Consider the following 19,636-nt stretch of genomic DNA (forward strand, 5'->3'; position numbering starts at 1 on the left):
TCAATAATTTCTGGCAGGATGATTGGAGTGTTCTCCTAGAAGAAAAGAATTGAAGAGCATCTGAAGTTGGACCAAGACTATGTAGTGCATTATATACAAAAGCAGGTAGCCTTTACAGTGAAGCTAACACAGTTTTAATATTTTCCCTCTTTTTAGTCCCTGTCAGAAACGGAGGAGCAGCTTTCTGTACCAGTTGTAAATGTGATATGGAAGACTGAATAGTTAATTCTGCATATAGAGCATTCTACATTTATAAACCATTAACGTTCTATTGTACATTTAAATTAATAGGATACATTTATATGTATGTGAAAAGTAACTTATTGTCAGCAGAATGTCTGTTGAGGAAACATCAAAATAACTATTAGTTCTATTAAGTTGGAAAGCAGTTACTAAAGACTTACAGTATTCTTAACACATGACTGATATGTTTTAATCCAAGGACATATTCTACAAACAGCACTGATTCAACATTTTGAGTGCTGAAACCACTGTATAATGTTGTTTAATGGTGTAATAAATTAAGATGTTTCTTTTTCTCTGCGCCAGATTTTTACAAACTTTTGTCTAATCTCTTTGGTTTGTAAACCATATACTAATGGATTTAATCCTGGGGGTACAATATGAAACATTATACTAGCTAGTTTCCTGCTTTCAGAGTAGAGAGGGAAACGATGGAGAAAAATGAAAGTGGAACCAGAAACAAACATGATTAAATAAACAGCTAAATGAGTGCTGCAGGTTTTTATGGCTTTGCTGTTGAGTGCTTTGTTTTTGCTGGTTATGCATACAGTGGCAATCTTGCCATACGTTATAAATATAGACAAAATTGAGAAGGTAAATAAAACCACAGTATAGATGATCCCATAGATATTATTCACAGCAACACCTTCATCACAGGACAGTTTAAACAATGAGGCATTATCACAGAAAGGGTTTTCAATTTTCGATCTGCAGTGAGACAGTCGCACTGTGAGGCCTAACAGAATAGACACCATAAGTACTGACAAACCCCAGGCTATTGCTGATAGTTTAATAACCATTTTATTGGTCATTATGGCCATGTATCTCAGTGGATTACAAATAGCCACATATCTGTCAAAAGCCATTATAATAAGAACATAATGACATGCTGCTACAAAAATGTGCACAAAATATGCTTGAGTAACACATTCATTAAATGTGATATAGCGCTCTGAAGTTTCTATTAAAACGTCCCGAAGTAAGCGTGGCAAAATGACGGTGGTCCCTAAAATGTCATTCAGCGGCAAGTTACAAAACAGAAAATGCATAGGATGATGTAGATTCTTCTCAGTTGAGATTAGAATTACAAGTGTAATGTTGGCAACCATAATAAAGATATAAACCAAAAGTAGCAGTACAAAAACCACATAGGTAGACTGAGGTGTAACTTGAAGTCCCTCCACTAGAAGAATGGTGTGTCTGAATGTCAGGTTATCCATTGCCTGTTCAACACAAAACCAGCAAACTGAGTAAAATCTGAGCATGCCGTATACATTCTTAACATATAAGCTCAAAACTACTACATGATAATTTGAGATATATACGTACATATATAATTCATGAGTTAAAATGCAAATCACCAAGATATTTACTTTCTGTGACAATTGTTTGTACTCATATACACTCATATTATGTCCACATAATATATACTTTGCTTTCTAGCTGAACAGTCCACACTATTTGAAAAAAAACATGGAAACCATGCATTACATAGGTAAATAAAATATCAATGAATTTTCTGAAATACTTTCTAATTAACTAGTGTTAAATTAATGTTTAATAAAGCAACACATACTTACTGTTGATTTATTGCAAAAGTAGTTGATTAACTGCTTTAAAATTTTGACTCATATGTTGCCTAATAAAGTCACAGTTGCCTCAGTGTGAAGTGTTACTTGTATACAAACTTGTACTCCACTCAAGAAGGGTTTACCAGTCTTCTCCTTTTAATATGCAGTTCAAAGGTGTTGCCATGATACTATCACCCCAGAGTGAAAACTGATTCATATCACTTGTTGCTATAATCAAGTTATGAAATTGTGTATAGATTAGCCTTAAATATTTTGTTTAATAACCGTACATTTATTTAATTTTTGTTCCTCAAAACTAATATATTAGTAGCTGACAGGAATAACAAGTATGTACTTTATGATTAACACTACAACATGGGGAACACTTATTCCATATTTACCATTGCTTTTGCATCAAAAACTCATTCAACTTGTTTACGTTTATGTACTGAGATAGGATGGAGGGGTGTTAAAAATGTGTTGGGTGTGTACTTTATAAATATAAATAAGTTTAAAGAAGTTCTTTTGTAATTGATACATTAAAACTTCAGTTATTTTTTTCAAACCAAATACTGTATTGAGCCTTGTTTTTGGTCATATTTGATATTTTATAAGTTTTAAATGAGTGTTAAATATTTTTATCATGTTAGTGACTAACCCCTTGCATAAAATAATTTTAAAAAAGGTAAAATGAGGTAAAAAAAAAAAAAAGGTAATGGGGTCAGCCAAAGCATTTAATTTGAAAGTGAAAAGCAGAGTACAGGTCTGAGGTTTCAGTCACTCCTGTCTCCATCGCCACTTATTTTGATATCCCACAGTCCTTTATCCATCCTGGTTCTTCCCAGTTTACTCCTTCATCACTGCTGATAGTACATCAAATAATTAACTGAAATTGGCATATTTGGTTTTTCGGTTGAAGAAGAAAAATGGTTATGCTGCACCGTACTGCCATGCAGTGTTCAGATAACTGGTTTTACACTTCCTCCAGGTGTATTCACTGCATGGACTGAAGTGACTTTTATACTGGATGCAGAAAGCACTGTGTTATGAAACCAATTCATTTCTATGTGACATTCAGTGGCAGTTTGTTGCTGTGCAAACCATATAGGAGTGTGCACCACAGTCAATGTTCAAAGTAGCTCAATATTCCAGTCCACTTTTTCTATTCATGTACCTGTATACTTGCATGAACCACTTATGCTCACCAGATGGGCACATACCAGTGATATGCCAACACAATCTCACGGCAATTCGTAAGTTTTGGATTTAGTGGCTAATTCGTGTGAATTCGAACGATCAAATTCATACAATTTAGTAGGATTTGCTCATCCCCCAATGACAGTTGGGTTTAGGGATGGGGTTAGGTGCCACACCTCCTTTTTAAAATCGTACAATTTCGTACGAATTAGCCACTAAACTGACAAAACGTAAAATACTTATGTTTTCTTGTGAGATCAGGCTGGATATGCTTATGGAGGGAGATCTATGCATATTCTGCCCACATTCCAGTTGGTCTGGTTGTTGCTGCAGTGTATTCTGAGGAATCTAGTTAATTCTTGATTCAGTCTCTCCACCTGACCATTAGATTGAGGGGTGATATCCGGATGTAAGGCTGATGTTAATATTGAGTTTTTGGCAGAACGTCCTCCATACTCCTGATGTGAATTGTCGTCCATGATCTGATACAATGTCATCTGGGAGTCTGTAAAAACAAAATACAAGGTTACACAGATGCTCTGCTGTCTCAAGTGCAGATAGGAGCTTAGGAAATGCTATCAAATGACATGCCTTGGAGAATCTAATGATAACAGTGAGAATAATTGTGTTGCCCTGAGAGGGAGGTACGTCTGTAACAAAGTCGATGGAAATGTGTGACCAGGGATTAGGAATGGGTAGCGACTGTAAGAGTCCTGCTGGTTGGAGGTGGGAATGTTTGTGCATATTGCATGGAGCACATTTATTGATGAATTCTTGTAACTCCACACCAGCAGAGGGAGCCCTCGCCCGACTACTGACTCAGCTCCGCTCCCTCTGCAGTCACTTCCTGTTTGTGTAGTATTTCAGTGAGAGCTAAGTCCATGCTTCTTTGCGAAGTATTGCCAGTCTACCTGCACTACCAAGCGTTTTCCAGAAGACTTTCATGACTGCCTGCCTGTGTATGACCCTGCCTGCCTTGATCAAGTACATTATCTGTCTTTGCCCTCTTGCTCTGTTTTGGACTGTTGCACTCACCCAACACATTTTTAACACCCCTCCGTCCTATCTCAGTACACAAACGTAAACAAGTTGAATGAGTTTTTGATGCAAAAGCAATGGTAAATATGGAATAAGTGTTCCCCATGTTGTAGTGTTAATCATAAAGTACATACTTGTTATTCCTGTCAGCTACTAATATATTAGTTTTGAGGAACAAAAATTAAATAAATGTACGGTTATTAAACAAAATATTTAAGGCTAATCTATACACAATTTCATAACTTGATTATAGCAACAAGTGATATGAATCAGTTTTCACTCTGGGGTGATAGTATTATGGCAACACCTTTGAACTGCATATTAAAAGGAGAAGACTGGTAAACCCTTCTTGAGTGGAGTACAAGTTTGTATACAAGTAACACTTCACACTGAGGCAACTGTGACTTTATTAGGCAACATATGAGTCAAAATTTTAAAGCAGTTAATCAACTACTTTTGCAATAAATCAACAGTAAGTATGTGTTGCTTTATTAAACATTAATTTAACACTAGTTAATTAGAAAGTATTTCAGAAAACTCATTGATATTTCTTTTACCTATCCAATGAATGGTTTCCATGTTTTTCAAAAATTCTGATTTATTTTCAAATAGTGTGGACTGTTCAGCTAGAAAGCAAAGTATAAATTATGTGGACATAATATGAGTGTATATGAGTACAAACAATTGTCACAGAAAGTAAATATCTTGGTGATTTGCATTTTAACTCATAAATTATATATGTACGTATATATCTCAAATTATGATGTAGTAGTTTTGAGCTTATTTGTTAAGAATGTATACGGCATGCTCAGATTTTACATTTTCACTTGGTCATTCCATCCTTGACAACCATGGGCTCTGGGGGTTTCATAAATGGGACCAGGCTCTGTGGAAACAAAAATAACAGGTGAGTAGTAGTGAAATGTGGAATGTATGATGCATTCTGTATTGTGAAGGAAGTTTGAGTTCATACATTACCAGGTTTATCTGTCAAATGATGGGTAAGGAATCAATAAATCTGGGACTCAACTTTCAGCAGGGAAGCCACAGGTGAATGTCCCTAGTGGAGAGTCATACCTTCTGTCCAAGTTGGTAAGTTGGAGTGGTGGCTCCCCAGGTGGGATGTTTGTGCTGAGACCCACCCCCTCTCACTCTCACAGAACCAATGACTCACAAGTGATACGTCCAATGGTTCCCGGACTAGGGTAACAGAGGTGGCTGGTAACTGAAAAGGTACGGAAGTTTGAAGTCACATACAACTTTTGGTTTTCAGGTATAGATGGTGTTCACGGAGTAGTTGAAGGACTTAGAGACATGCTGGCAATGTGGAGCCTCGTTCCAGGAGTAAATCAGGATGTCATCAAGACAGATGTAACAGATGTGGCCGATCAGACACGTATTTATTTTGCGTAAGGTGTTTTACAACAAGTCTCTTGCTGAAATAATATTATGTGTTTTAATACTCCTGCAATCAATGTTTAAGACTGACACAGCTAAACAAGATCATAGATAGTTCATATTGGATGTCCCTTCAAAACTAATATGGTTTACTGAGGTAAGTATCTACATTTTATGATAATATGTGTGCAACATATTAACATTTTAGAAACTTCAAACATTTGTTCATCAGCATTCATCCAGAATGCATATGCAAATCACCAAGCTTCCCAACAAAGGACTATAAAACTTCCCTTAGGTAGGTAACTTTCTTAGCGGTCAACTCAGCTCTTGAGGGTGGTACAAAACCATTCTTATAAAAAATGGTGACTAAGGCCTTGCCTTAGAAAAAAAGAGAAACCCAGAGAGAGTTTCCCATTCCAGCTCAGGACATCTTCACTTTAGGTCCAGTGAACAGACTTGGTCTCTGAAAAAATGGGTTAACAGCACAGCCCAAACATTCCCATCTCCAATGCCTTTCTTTCCGTCAAGATTCTTAGGCACAATCCCAGTTCTATTTTTGTACCCCTATCCCTTCCTCTTCCCCTTGGCCCTTAAAACCGAGGGTGAAGGGCTTTAAAATTTACCCCTAAGAATTGGGACATCACTACAGCACCTGCACAAGTCATCATTTGTCATTACGATCTCTTGCTTCATATGAGATCAGAAGATCACAACTGCTGTAGTTATTTCAGTTGTTTTGTTTTTTATTTTCAGGAAAACACTGAAGACATAAATTATGCTATCATAACGATCTAATTTGGCAATAAGATTGTATCTGTACTGTGCATTTACACAGTGGCCGTAATCATCTATGTAAACACACCAAAAACAACATTATCATTATAGCAGAGACTGTATAAAGCACATTCACGGCCACTACACTTTTCTGACAGGGTATTCGAGTGTTATCGAGTGTCTGAATGTTGTGGGACTGCTATACAGGAGTTATTATTATGGATTATAGATCAAGAAATTCATAATTTTTTTATTTTAGCAGGTTTTTTTAAAGCATGATGGTAAAACACGAATGCGGTTATGAATATATTAAAACGTGTGCTTGTTTGTTGTAAAAGTCAGCAATAATGACAAAATATATTAATTTTTGGATCTCCTTACTTCCGGGTTCAGCAAAATCCTGCCGTTGTAGCTGGTGTATTCTGGGAGATTTGATTACACCTTGGTTTCAAGTGTGGTCATGAAAAATCTTCATTCAAAGGGGTATTTACCCCTTTCCCTTAGTCCTATGCCTTCAAGCGAGAATTGGGACACCCCTATTCCTTCACGGGAACACGCAAAACAAGGGGTAGGGGTAGGGGTAAGGGGAAGTGAAAGGGGAAGGGCTAAAAGAATTGGGATTGGGCCTTAGTTTAGTGCGCTGTGAAACCAGAAGTTAAGACTGGGTCAAGTGGCTGGTACACTCTCAGAAATAAAGGTACACGAGCTGTCACTAGGGTGGTACCTTTTCAAAAAGTACACGTTTGTACTTGAAGGGTCCATATTGGTACCTTAAAAGTATATATTAGTACCTAAACATTTTAAGAGGAACACTTTTGTAATAGGAAAATTATTGAATTATCACTGATCAAGAAGCTGATCTGGGATCAGTTTATTGTACGGAGCGCATCTGTCAGCCAGCGCTTATACATGCATTTACTGGTTCAGAGGTTGCATATGAAAGGAGACGATGGACACACAGCTTTAATGGAAAGAATGTGGGATAGAATGGTAAAATACAGGAGAATTTTGGCAAAAACGGGAGGGTTTACATGAATGAAGTGAACAGGAAGTGTTTGTGGAGAAACAGTTTTGCGAGAGAACGCAAAACATCTCTGCGAGATAACGCAAAATCTTTCCGAGGGAACGCAACAACATTAAGAATATGTTTTCCTATCACTCAGTTTTTTTTTCTCTTCCACCAATTTATTTCGCCACCATTACGTCCCTTCCGGGTCACCATAATTTTCAGTGTTAAGAATTGTGTAAATTATCAACATTGGTTCGATGTAAGTATTTACAACAATGGGAAGTGATTGAACTATCAATGTTAATTCATAATTTAATTCAATGCTGAATATTAAACCTCAACCTAAATAATGATTCTGATAGAATTTCAACAGTGAATTAATGCTACTCTGCTATCTGGGTAGTTATTGCCTTATTAATAGAAAATATGACCTATAGGCAAGCCATCATGCATGACAGTTGCCAAAGTGAGATATGAGCTGTATAGGAGACATAACATGTATGAACATAAAGGGCTTATATGTGGATATGAAGAAGCGATACAGGAGACCTATTTGGCCTGTATATGCACATATACAGTATGCAACTCAATTCTGCCTGTATGTGGCGTATATACACATATATACAGCACATATGTTATGATATATGTGCATATATACTGCATATTGGTTTCATATATGCACATACATCCTCATATAGGTTCTTTCCATATGGGTTGTTGCTGGTGAATGTACATCAATGGGCACATACAACAAACTAACTGTAATATAATTCAAATAGGAACAACTCAACCCAATTTACGTGGAAGTATAATCCATATAATCTAAAATACATCTTTCTTTAATGTTTGCATCCTATTCAGTACCATTTTTCATTAACCTAGACTGTTAGGCATAGCCTACTGTCAAAACTCCAGGGTGTTTCTGGCTATGGCTACAGACTTTCTAATCATTTTAATTGGCATTTTATTTCTCTTTATATATTCTTTCATTACTTGCTTCTTTAAAAACTAAAAATAACATTTCAGACTTATTAGGCAGCAACCTCATGTGTTGCTAGAAACACACAGCCTTATTGCTCATGGCAACGAATGCAAAAATTGGCTTTCCCCAGTTGAGTTATGACAGTGTCAAAGATTCTATATAAACCACATGTTAAAAGGCAAGGACCATTAATTGTTTTATCCTAATCATTTCAGGGAGGACATTCCACAGAGCGAGGCAAGATGCTGCAGTTATATTTCTAAAGTAAAATTCAATATAGCTGGATTCTACTTAGCATTAGTAGGAAGGCTTATGTGCAGTTTAAGAAATGATAATGTATGATATGTTCATGATTATATGTAATTAATATCTGTTTGTTGTTCTGTTGAAAGAGTTTGTGTACAGTGCTCATGGACAACCTGACATTCACAAACAGCATTCTCCTCGTCGAGGGACTGAAAGTCACACCTCAGTCATCACAACCTGTTTTCATCATGTTTCTCTTAGCTTATGTCTTTGCAATGATAACAAATGCTGGGCTTATATTTCTGATATCAACAGACAAGAATTTGCATGAGCCTATGCATTTTCTGTTCTGTAACTTGCCACTGAATGATATAATTGGGACCACAGTTGTTATGCCACGTTTACTTCAGGACATTTTAAGGGAAACTTCTGAACGTTTTATATCATATGTGGAATGTGTTGTTCAAGCTTATTTTGTGCATGTATTTACAGCAGCATGTCACTATGTACTGATGATCATGGCCTTTGACAGATATGTAGCTATATGTAATCCTCTGAGATATACAGCTATAATGACCAATAAAATGGTTATTGTACTCTCAGCAATTGCTTGGAGCTTGGCCATTCTTTTGGTGACGATTATGTTAGGCCTCACTATACGTCTGTCACATTGTAGGTATAAAATTGAAAACCCTTTCTGTGACAATGCCTCATTGTTTAAACTGTCCTGTGAAAATGTGTCAATTAATAATGTTTATGGACTTGTTTATACTGTGGTTGTATTCATTATGTCAGCATTATCTATATTTGTAACATATGTCAAAATTGCTACTGTATGTGTTACCAGCAAGAACAAAGCCCTCAACAGCAAAGCCATAAAAACCTGCAGCACTCATTTAGCTGTTTACTTAATCATGTTAATTTCTGGAGTCACTTTTATTTTGCTTCACCGTTTTCCTGAATACTCTGACAACAGGAAACTAGCTAGTATAATGTTTCATGTTGTACCACCAGGATTAAATCCTTTAGTATATGGTTTACAAAACAAAGAGATTAGACAAAAGGTAGGGAAATTATGGAGTAGAAAGTGAGTCCTTCAGCTGATTATATACTTTTATAACATAGTTAAAAGATTTATTGAATGTGAAGAATTAAACAAATAATATATGGCTGAGAAAACTAGTAATGTAACTGCATTTTGCACCTTTTTTCTGTACTCTTGTTGTTTCAGTATTTGTATGATAATTATTTACATGAAACTTAAATTAATTCAAAATAAGTTGTATACACATAATACATGGGGGAAAATAAATGCCAAAAATATGTTGATTTTGGCTTACCATAAGCAAAACAATCTACTTACAATAAAAATATGAACATTTAAGTAAAAGGTTAAACAGACAGTGCTATCTTTGTTACTTATATGAATAGGGTGCAACAAAATATATTCAGTGGTTGCCAAATCCAATTCTTGGGACCCACCACTCTTCCTCCTTTATTGCTCCCTACCTGAACACTGAGAGTCATGAGCTTGCCTATGCCATGACCTGCAGCAAATTCAACAATTACTAGATCTATTTTCACTATTTAAATTTACACTAAGGTGAAGTGAGGTGAGAGTACAGTATCACACATGTCCCAGACTACAGGGTCTTAGGTCATTGATTCTACATGTCCCATCTTTTGGCCTTCTGAGCATGAAGGCATTCATGAAGTAGTACTACTTAAATTTATTGACAGCAGTGATTTACCATGATTTATCCATGATCTCTTTGCCTTGTGTTAAAACTCCCATTGTTCCGTGTTCTTTTTGCTATAAGAAGATGATGCCTTCAAAATCATGAACACACAATGCTAGGGGTGCTCAAACACAATCCTGGAGAGGCATATCTTGCATAGTTTAGCTCCAACCACAATCAGACAAATCTGGGCAAGCTAATAAAGCTTACTAGGCTTGCAAAAAATGTCCTGGCAGGTGCAGCCATAGTACAGAGTATATGTGTGAGGTCAATGCAGCTTTATTAAAACAATGCATTTAATTTAGCCTATTGCTCTATTCCTAATAATAAATGCTAGTAAAAACAACAACATAGATTTAGTAGTAATTAATAAACATCTGCAAAATGTGAAATATTTTGAATTCTGACTGTGGAGTGTGGGAACTTGTTGGAGGTGCTTTCTATTAAACTATTAAAATGAAAGCAAAAGTGAATTGGTTCCTAATGCAATGCTTTCCACATCCGGTATGAAAGAATAGCTGATGGTAGTCTAGCAATAACAGACATCACAGGATCACGAGCTTAAAAACGCTTTGAAACTGATGAAGGAAGCTCCCCTTATCAAGTTTTGAACTGTTTTAGATGACATATGTGAATACAATGCACAACTAAATACATATTTTGCATTCCACATGGAACAAGGAGGCAACCATTTTAATCACAGTTACAGGTTATGATTCAGAGGATGTCTGCCTATGTGGTAGGGTAGGTTAGTTTAGAGATTTTCAGTAAAATAACAGGAACAGGAACACTGCACAAGGTTGGGGTTACTATAGTATTCCTGTGAAAATTAACTTTAAACATTTATTTTATTGCTGGCCGGTTTCAAGGATAGGAACTGAGAACTATTCATTTACAGATTTGCTAAATATATTTAAGTTAATAAATACATGGTATGCTAATATTTAAAACCTCTTAGTTGTTTAAAGTGCTTGCAAAACATCCTGGTTACTTCCATAATGGTGTAATAGACATGGTGTCTATTCACTTTGGGAGATTACTAGATGACCAGTCACTCTGTAGAGTAATATAATGGGCCAATGAATGCCTAAGAGTTGGCAGAGCACAGCTCCCACATGTTATTTTTTCATAGTGAGTATATAGCCAGCACATGCAAGAGAGCAAGCCAGACTTCTCAGAAGAATCGCTGAACACTCAGCACTCAGATAGAGACCCAGCTGCTGTGGCAACAAAAACACAGTGACTACGTTTACATGGACACCAATAATTCAATTTTAATGCGATTAAGACAATACTCTGATTAAGAGTCTACCATGTAAACAGCGATTTTTTTATGAATTTAATCAGATTAAGGTCATAATCTAACTAATGAGAAATCGAATTAAGACATGTGGAGTATGCCAATTTTAGTTGCATTATTGAAGTGTGTTACAGGCATGTAAACACCTTAATCGAACTATTACTGTCATGTAGGGCTTTTCGCCATGTTTTTCGACAGGATAGTCAAAAACACACACATACACACACACACACACGGCTGTTTGACACTTTTTGCACCTACCGAGTCAGTGCAGACCACAAACCCCTGCATCGTGAAATGCAGTTTTTTTTTCTTCCATTCAGCATGCGGTATGAACTTCCATTAAATCAAGTCATAGTTGCATCCAATATCTCGTTTGTCACGGGGGGCATGCCCGAATGAAAGTGAAAGTGCCAAACCACAGTTAAAGTTGACAAATTAATAACGAAACAGGTGTTACTTTAAATGGTGTGTTCAGAAGCAGATCTGGGATCAGTTTATTGTACGGAGCGCATCTGTCAGCCAGCGCTTATACATGCATTTACTGGTTCAGAGGTTGCATATGAAAGGAGACGATGGACGCACAGCTTTAATGGAAAGAAAATGGGATAGAATGGTAAAATACAAGAGAATTTTGGCAAAAACGGGAGGGTTTACATGAATGAAGTGAACAGGAAGTGTTTGTGGAGAAACAGTTTTGCGAGAGAACGCAAAACATCTCTGCGAGATAATGCAAAATCTTTGCGAGGGAACACAACAACATTAAGAATATGTTTTCCTATCACTGAGTTTTTTTTCTTCTCCCACCCAGTTTTTTTTTCTTCCACCAATTTATTTCCCCACCGTTACGTCCCTTCCGGGCCTCCATAATTTTCAGTGTTAAGAAATGTGTAAATTATCAACATTGGTTCGATGTAAGTATTTACAACAATGGGAAGTGATTGAACTATCAAAGTTAATTCATAGTTTAATTCAATGCTGAATATTAAACCTCAACCAAAATAATGATTCTGATAGAATTTCAGCAGTGAATTAGTGGATATGAAGAAGCGATACAGGAGACCTATTTGGCCTGTATATGCACATATACAGTATGCAACTCAATTCTGCCTATATGTGGCGTATATACACATATATACAGCACATATGTTATGATATATGTGCATATATACTGCATATTGGTTTCATATATGCACATACATCCTCATATAGGTTCTTTCCATATGGGTTGTTGCTGGTGAATGTACATCAATGGGCACATACAACAAACTAACTGTAATATAATTCAAATAGGAACAACTCAATTTACGTGGAAGTATAATCCATATAATCTAAAATACATCATTCTTTAATGTTTGCATCCTATTCAGTACCATTTTTCATTAACCTAGACTGTTAGGCATAGCCTACTGTCAAAACTCCAGGGTGTTTCTGGCTATGGCTACAGACTTTCTAATAATTTTAATAGGCATTATATTTCTCTTTATATATTCTTTCATTACTTTGCTTCTTTAAAAACTCTATAAATAACATTTCAAAAGTTAACACTTAGCTGATGATTAATTATAAGCTTGTTTGGCATGCTGTCCCAGGAGAGAGCCCTGAGCTCATAAGATCCTCGAGCCCGGGGCTCCCTTCCGTTGCAAGGCGAGAGGGGAGTTTGAGCTCTGGTAGATCTCGAGAACTCCCCCGCTGTAATAACCAATGAACAGCCAGTGATTGCTCTTGAGAGATAACCATTTACTAGGAGCATGTCTATAGTGCCGGTTTGGATTAGTCAATTAACTTATGTTACATGTTTTTTGGACGGTGGGAGGAAATCAGGGAACCCAGGGGAAACCCACGTGAGCACAGGGAGAAAATGCAAACTCCGCACAGAAATGTCTGCTGGTTTGGTAAAGCCTAGAACCAGAGACATTCTTGCTATGAGGCAACAGTGCTAAGCACTGGGCCACCGTGTCAACCATATAGGAAGAAGGAGGAGTAGGGGTGGATGGGGGATTCTTCAAAACGAAGATAGCGGTGGTACATAACCCAGGGTATTTGTAGTAGCTTAGGATTCGTCTGATGCATTGAGAATTGGATAATGCGGATCCAGCCACTAGCAATCATAAGCACATGATCCTCTCGAAATTTGTTTTTAACTAAACTTCACTTCAAGAGTTCACACTTAGCTGATGATTAATTATAAGCTTGTTTTGCATGCTGTCCCGGGAGAGAGCCCTGAGCTCATAAGATCCTCGAGCCCGGGGCTCCCTCCCTTTGCAAGGCGAGAGGGGAGTTTGAGCTCAGGTAGATCTCGAGAACTCCCCAAAATGCCATATATAGCTCGGGACAGCAGCCTCGTATTTAAGAACCCCCCAAAATGCAGATGTAACAGTGCGGCTGCTGGATATATTGATATTTTAGAAAGGGAGGCTCCTGCGGGAGCAAAGGAAAGAAGACTCCTGCGGGAGTCCAAGCGGAAGAATGAGAGGGGCGGTGAAGACTCCTGCATGTGAGGGTGTGAGTTGGGCCACCTCCTGCGGGAGTTGAAGCTCATTTTAATCACTCCTGCGGGAGTTAGAGCTGGGGATTGAGGGCCTAAGCGGAAGTAAAAAAGTAGCAGAATCAATGCTAAAAGAAAACAGTTAGCGGAGAAAATTGCCGCAGGAAGGAGGAAATTATTGGGGGAATTGACATATAAGGAGATAAGGGAGGAGATAAAAGAAGGGGTAGAAAGGTAGCGGAAGCACTCAACGCAGTAAGGAAGTAGAGAAAGGGCAAATAATTGTCAGGCGGAGGATCTCGACGCCGGAAAGAAGAAAAGGAGAGTATAAATGTAAAATATATATACACATATGTGAATATATATATAGGGGCAGTGATTGACTCCTGCGGGAGTCGAAGCTCGAGGCGACCCCTGCGGGGGTCAGAGCTGATGTGGGCATTTCTCCTACTGTAGTCTAGGGAAGAAAGGGGGCGGTGGAGGCTACTGTAGAAGGTGGCCGGGGCGAGACTTCTGCGGGAGTCGAAGCTCGTTTTTAGTGACTCCTACGGGAGTTAGAGCTGAGGATTGAGGGCCTATGGGAAGAGAAAGAGTAGCGGAGTAATTCGCTGAAAAGAGATGGATAAAAAGAGGGGGGCGGAGGATCTCGACGCCGGAAGGAAGAAAAGGAGAAGGGATATATCTGCATATACCTCCAAGCAAAGCTTGGAAACAGAAAGGTAGGTATGTACATACACGTACATATGCACATGCACATCATATGCACGCGTGCATACACGACACACACAAATGCACATGCACACGCGTGCAAGCATGACACACACATGCACATACACAAGCACGCGCATGAATACACGCATACATAAAAACACATACATACACATACGCAAACTTATACATGTATACATACACACACACACACACACACACACGTACATATATATACGCATACATGCATACATATATACACACGCATACATATACATATATATACCCACACGCACATACACATACATCCATATACAAACATACGCACACATACAGAAGGTCATGCTCGAGTCCTTGTTCTGGAGTATTGTGTTAGCTGGTTAGGGCCAGCTGGGTTTTCTTGAGGTGTGAGCTCAGGCAGAGCGTCACTGCTGCGGCAGTGGTGCAGAGGGGAAAAGAAGCTCAGTTGAGCTTCTCTGCTGTTGCAAAGGTGCAGTGGAAGTCGGTATTGGAAGGCAAGTACTCTTCCGTGGAGGCAATTTAACTGCTGTGGCAGTGCTGGGGAGTGTGTCAGTAGTGGTATGTTAGATGCAGGTGTATGTGAGCTCAGGCATAGCGTCACTGCTGCGGCAGTGGTGAGGAGGGGAAAGGAAGCTCAGCGGAGCTTCTCTGCTGTTGCAAATGTGTCATGGAAGTCAAAATTGGAAGGCAAGTGCACTTCCGCAGAGGTGTTTTAACTGATGTTGTAGTGCTGGGGAGTGTGTTGGTGGTGAATGGCTAAATGGAGATGTGTGTGAGCTCAGGTAGAGCGTCACTGCTGCAACGGTAGTGCAGAGGGAGAATAAGGCTCGGCAGAGCGTCTCTTCTGTTGCGAAGGTGCAGTGGTAGTCAATATTGGAGTGTTAGGAGTGCTCCTACAGGAATGCTAAATGCTGTCAGTAGTGATGTGTACAGATGAGAGTAAACAGGGGCTCAGCTAGAGCGTCACCGCAGTTGCTGGTTTGCTATGGGTGAGTGTAGCTCAGCGGGGTGCGTCTGCGGTTGCAGAGGTGCAGTGGTGGTCGGTATTGGAGTTATAAGTGTTCCCACTGGAATGTAAATACTGTCCGTAGTGATATGTAGAGATGAAGGTAAATAAGGGCTTAGCTAGAGCTTCACTACAGTTGCGGTGGTGCTATGGGTAAGTGTAGCTCAGCGGAGCATCTATGCTGCTGCAGAGGTGCGGTGGGTCAATATGGAGGTAATGTGCGCACCTGTAGAAGTATTGCTGCTGTATGAGTACGTGGGAGTGTCATGATAGTGGTATTGGAAATTAAGGTGTATATGAGCTTGTTTAGAGCGTCTCTGCTGCAGCAATTGAAACTCTGTTTGCTCCCTAAATGGGTGGGAGCTGTGGTGAATGGGAGTGAATAGGAGTATGGAATAGTTCAAGTTTGGAGGGAAAGTTAAAGGAAGTAAAAAGTGGGAAGGGCAGTGAAGGAGCGCCTATGTTAGTAGGAGGGGGAATAGGCAGGAAAGGGGGAAAAGGCAGAGTCGTGCTTATACCTAGAAATGCGTGTGGGTGGAATTCGGCTGGAGAGGATCAGCTGGTCTTCCCTGAGAGGGTATTGCTCTACTGTTATGTAAGAATGCTTGGAGGGTTTGGAATGGGTGTGTGGGGGAGGGGATATGGAGGAAGTATCCAGAACGTCCTTTATGAAATTGAGCTATTTGCTTTGCTTAATGAAGAAAGATGGAGTTTCTTCATCCAGCAAAGTTAGATCAGATGTGGTGAGGTGGATTTTGGGATTGACTTTTGATGTTAGTTCAGAACATCTTAAAACTAAAAGGGGCTAGTGTAATTATGGCATCGTGGTGTGGGCTGGGTTAGTGGAAATGTATCCTTTGCATGGAATGTGAATGTATTTGGAATGGATGTGGATTGTAATAAGTTGGATGAGGGTCAGCTTCTGGGGCCGGCAGTCATGATCTCTGAAACGAGAAACCAAAGAGAATCAGAAATGAAATCTTGACAACATGATACATGTACGCCAGACATAATAATTTGTTTTAGCTGATATCCATGCGAGGCATCTTAATAAGGGCATGGGTAACTGTGAATTCAAGCGCCTTTGTTAATGCATGGTATGATAGCCTCGTTGACATGAAGTGCAAGGATGGTAGGGGTGGTCATTCGTCCCCCCAGGGGATGGCAGATGGATGGAGAGCTGAGGATATGGGGTGTGGCTTGTCTGGTGGTCCTGGAAGTACTTCTTGAAGACAGATACCTCTTGAAGATCTATTGTCAGAAATGTCCTCCTCCTATTTATCAAGCATGAAGTTGTTCCTTTGCCATTTCAGATTCAACTGAATTGTTATTATAAACTTGCATGTCACTTTGTGTATGGACATATGAGTCACATTACGATTTAACTTCTGTGCTAGATGTGTTGAATTTAGCTGGTTAAGTAAAAATTCTTTATTTATTTATTTATTTATTTTATTTTATTTTTATTTTATTTATTTATTTATTTATTTATTTTTTATCTATTTATTTATAATAAATATAATCAACTGCCAACATCAAACTCTGAACTATAAAGTCACCACTTAGAAGAAACTGTGTGAATGGAATGTTGTTATAGGCTTTACTTTAATCCATTAACATTACGTTTGGAAGCTCAATGCTATAAAATCAGAAGCCTATAATTCACAAGGTCTTTGTAGCCGAGTTCATTCATAAATTGTCAAGAGAGAGGGCGGGACCTTCTCGAGTTGGGAGCTCATTGGATGGTGACAAGTCTTCTTTCAGCTATTGGCTCAATGGGGTGTCAATCAAAAGATCGGCGGCCATTTTGTTGACCAGAAATACTAGTGTTAATGTGTAGGAGACAGCTGCGCTCCATGACTAGATTGGATGATAACAGCGCATTCTGTCATGTTTCTCTATGCACGAACATGCTGCGGACCAAAGCTTAGGGACTAGATTGCCTGGATCTTTGCAGTCGAATTACTTTGGAATGTTATGGATCTGTGGACGGGCAGGAGGCTTGAAAGGTGAGTTATTGGTTGAAATTTCTCTAGTCACGCGAGTCTTGTCTTTCAAAAGCTTTATAGATGTTTAGTCTTTGTAGGGAAGTTGTTATTTTTTGCGAGGCTTCCCCTTAAAGCATGCGATATACGTTACTGCAGGTGCACCGCTAGGAGAGCAGTGAGTTATTTATTGCAATGGCTTAATCGCCGGCGTCTTGAGAGTTTGAGCGGAGTTCGTGGACGGTGGTCAAATTTTGACTGTGATCTTGCTGGAGGATTAGTTTGGAGACACAGCGGATGCGTTGTGTGAGGCACTTGAAGTGGAAGGTTTTGATGTTGTTGTTGTTGTTGGAGTATAGTTGGAGATGTAGTCGTTTTGAAGTTGTTGTTGTTGTTTTTGTTGTTGTTGTTGTTGTTGTTGTTGTTGTTGTTGTTGTTGTAGCAGTAGCAGTTGATTCGGAGCACAACTGTCTTCAAAACGAAGATATCGGTGGTACGTAACCCAGGGTATTTGTAGTAGCTTAGGAGTCGTCTGATTGGTGCACTGAGAATTGGATAATGCAGATCCAGCCGCTAGCAATCATAAGCATGTGATCCTCTCGAAATTTGTTTATAACTAAACTTCACTTCAGACTTATTAGGCAGCAACCTCATGTGTTGCTAGAAACACACAGCCTTACTGCTCATGGCAACAAATGCAAAAATTGGCTTTCCCCAGTTGGTTTATGACAGTGTCAAATATTCTATATAAACCACATGATAAAAGGCAAGGACCATTAATTGTTTTATCCTAATCATTTCAGGGAGGACATTCCACAGAGCGAGGCAAGATGCTGCAGTTATATTTCTAAAGTAAAATTCAATATTGCTGGATTCTACTTAGCATTAGTAGGAAGGCTTATATGCAGTTTAAGAAATGATAATGTATGATATGTACATGATTATATGTAATTAATATCTGTTTGTTGTTCTGTTGAAAAAGTTTGTGTACAGTGCTCATGGACAACCTGACATTTACAAACAGCATTCTCCTCGTCGAGGGACTGAAAGTCACACCTCAGTCATCACAACCTGTTTTCATCATGTTTCTCTTGGCTTATGTCTTTGCAATGATAACAAATGCTGGACTTATATTTCTGATATCAACAGACAAGAATCTGCATGAGCCTATGCATTTTCTGTTCTGTAACTTGCCACTGAATGATATAATTGGGACCACAGTTGTTATGCCACGTTTACTTCAGGATATTTTAAGGGAAACTTCTGAACGTTTTATATCATATGTGGAATGTGTTGTTCAAGCTTATTTTGTGCATATATTTACCGTAGCATGTCACTATGTACTGATGATCATGGCCTTTGACAGATATGTAGCTATATGTAATCCTCTGAGATATACAGCTATAATGACCAATAAAATGGTTATTGTACTCTCAGCAATTGCTTGGAGCTTGGCCATTCTTTTGGTGACGATTATGTTAGGCCTCACAATACGTCTGTCACATTGTAGGTATAAAATTGAAAACCCTTTCTGTGACAATGCCTCATTGTTTAAACTGTCCTGTGAAAATGTGTCAATTAATAATGTTTTTGGACTTGTTTATACTGTGGTTGTATTCATTATGTCAGCATTATCTATATTTGTAACATATGTCAAAATTGCTACTGTATGTGTAACCAGCAAGAACAAAGCCCTCAACAGCAAAGCCATAAAAACCTGCAGCACTCATTTAGCTGTTTACTTAATCATGTTAATTTCTGGAGCCACTTTTATTTTCCTTCACCGTTTTCCTGAATACTCTGACAACAGGAAACTAGCTAGTATAATGTTTCATGTTGTACCACCAGGATTAAATCCTTTAGTATATGGTTTACAAAACAAAGAGATTAGACAAAAGGTTGTGAAATTATGGAGTAGAAAGAAGTGA

General features: G+C 38.5%; 3 protein-coding genes across 3 annotated transcripts; 2 read left to right on the forward strand and 1 right to left on the reverse strand.

The window, feature by feature from the left end:
- Positions 1-521: 521 nt before the first annotated feature.
- On the reverse strand, positions 522-1,463 carry LOC130214719 (olfactory receptor 52N5-like). Its single transcript, XM_056446523.1, has one exon. The coding sequence runs from the start codon at positions 1,461-1,463 to the stop codon at positions 522-524; it is 942 nt and encodes a 313-aa protein (XP_056302498.1).
- Positions 1,464-8,625: 7,162 nt separating this feature from the next.
- LOC130214694 (olfactory receptor 146-like) lies at positions 8,626-9,552 on the forward strand. Its single transcript, XM_056446496.1, has one exon. The coding sequence runs from the start codon at positions 8,626-8,628 to the stop codon at positions 9,550-9,552; it is 927 nt and encodes a 308-aa protein (XP_056302471.1).
- A 9,154-nt stretch (positions 9,553-18,706) lies between these two features.
- On the forward strand, positions 18,707-19,636 carry LOC130214731 (olfactory receptor 146-like). Its single transcript, XM_056446540.1, has one exon. It carries the CDS (start codon positions 18,707-18,709, stop codon positions 19,634-19,636), a length of 930 nt encoding a protein of 309 aa, XP_056302515.1.

Source organism: Danio aesculapii, chromosome 21, assembly GCF_903798145.1.
Source record: "Danio aesculapii chromosome 21, fDanAes4.1, whole genome shotgun sequence".
Taxonomy (NCBI): domain Eukaryota; kingdom Metazoa; phylum Chordata; class Actinopteri; order Cypriniformes; family Danionidae; genus Danio; species Danio aesculapii.

Coding starts and splice junctions, on each gene's coding strand:
- LOC130214694 (XM_056446496.1), top strand. CDS start 8,626: ATGGACAACCTGACATTCACAAACAGCATTCTCCTCGTCGAGGGACTG.
- LOC130214719 (XM_056446523.1), bottom strand. CDS start 1,463: ATGGATAACCTGACATTCAGACACACCATTCTTCTAGTGGAGGGACTT.
- LOC130214731 (XM_056446540.1), top strand. CDS start 18,707: ATGGACAACCTGACATTTACAAACAGCATTCTCCTCGTCGAGGGACTG.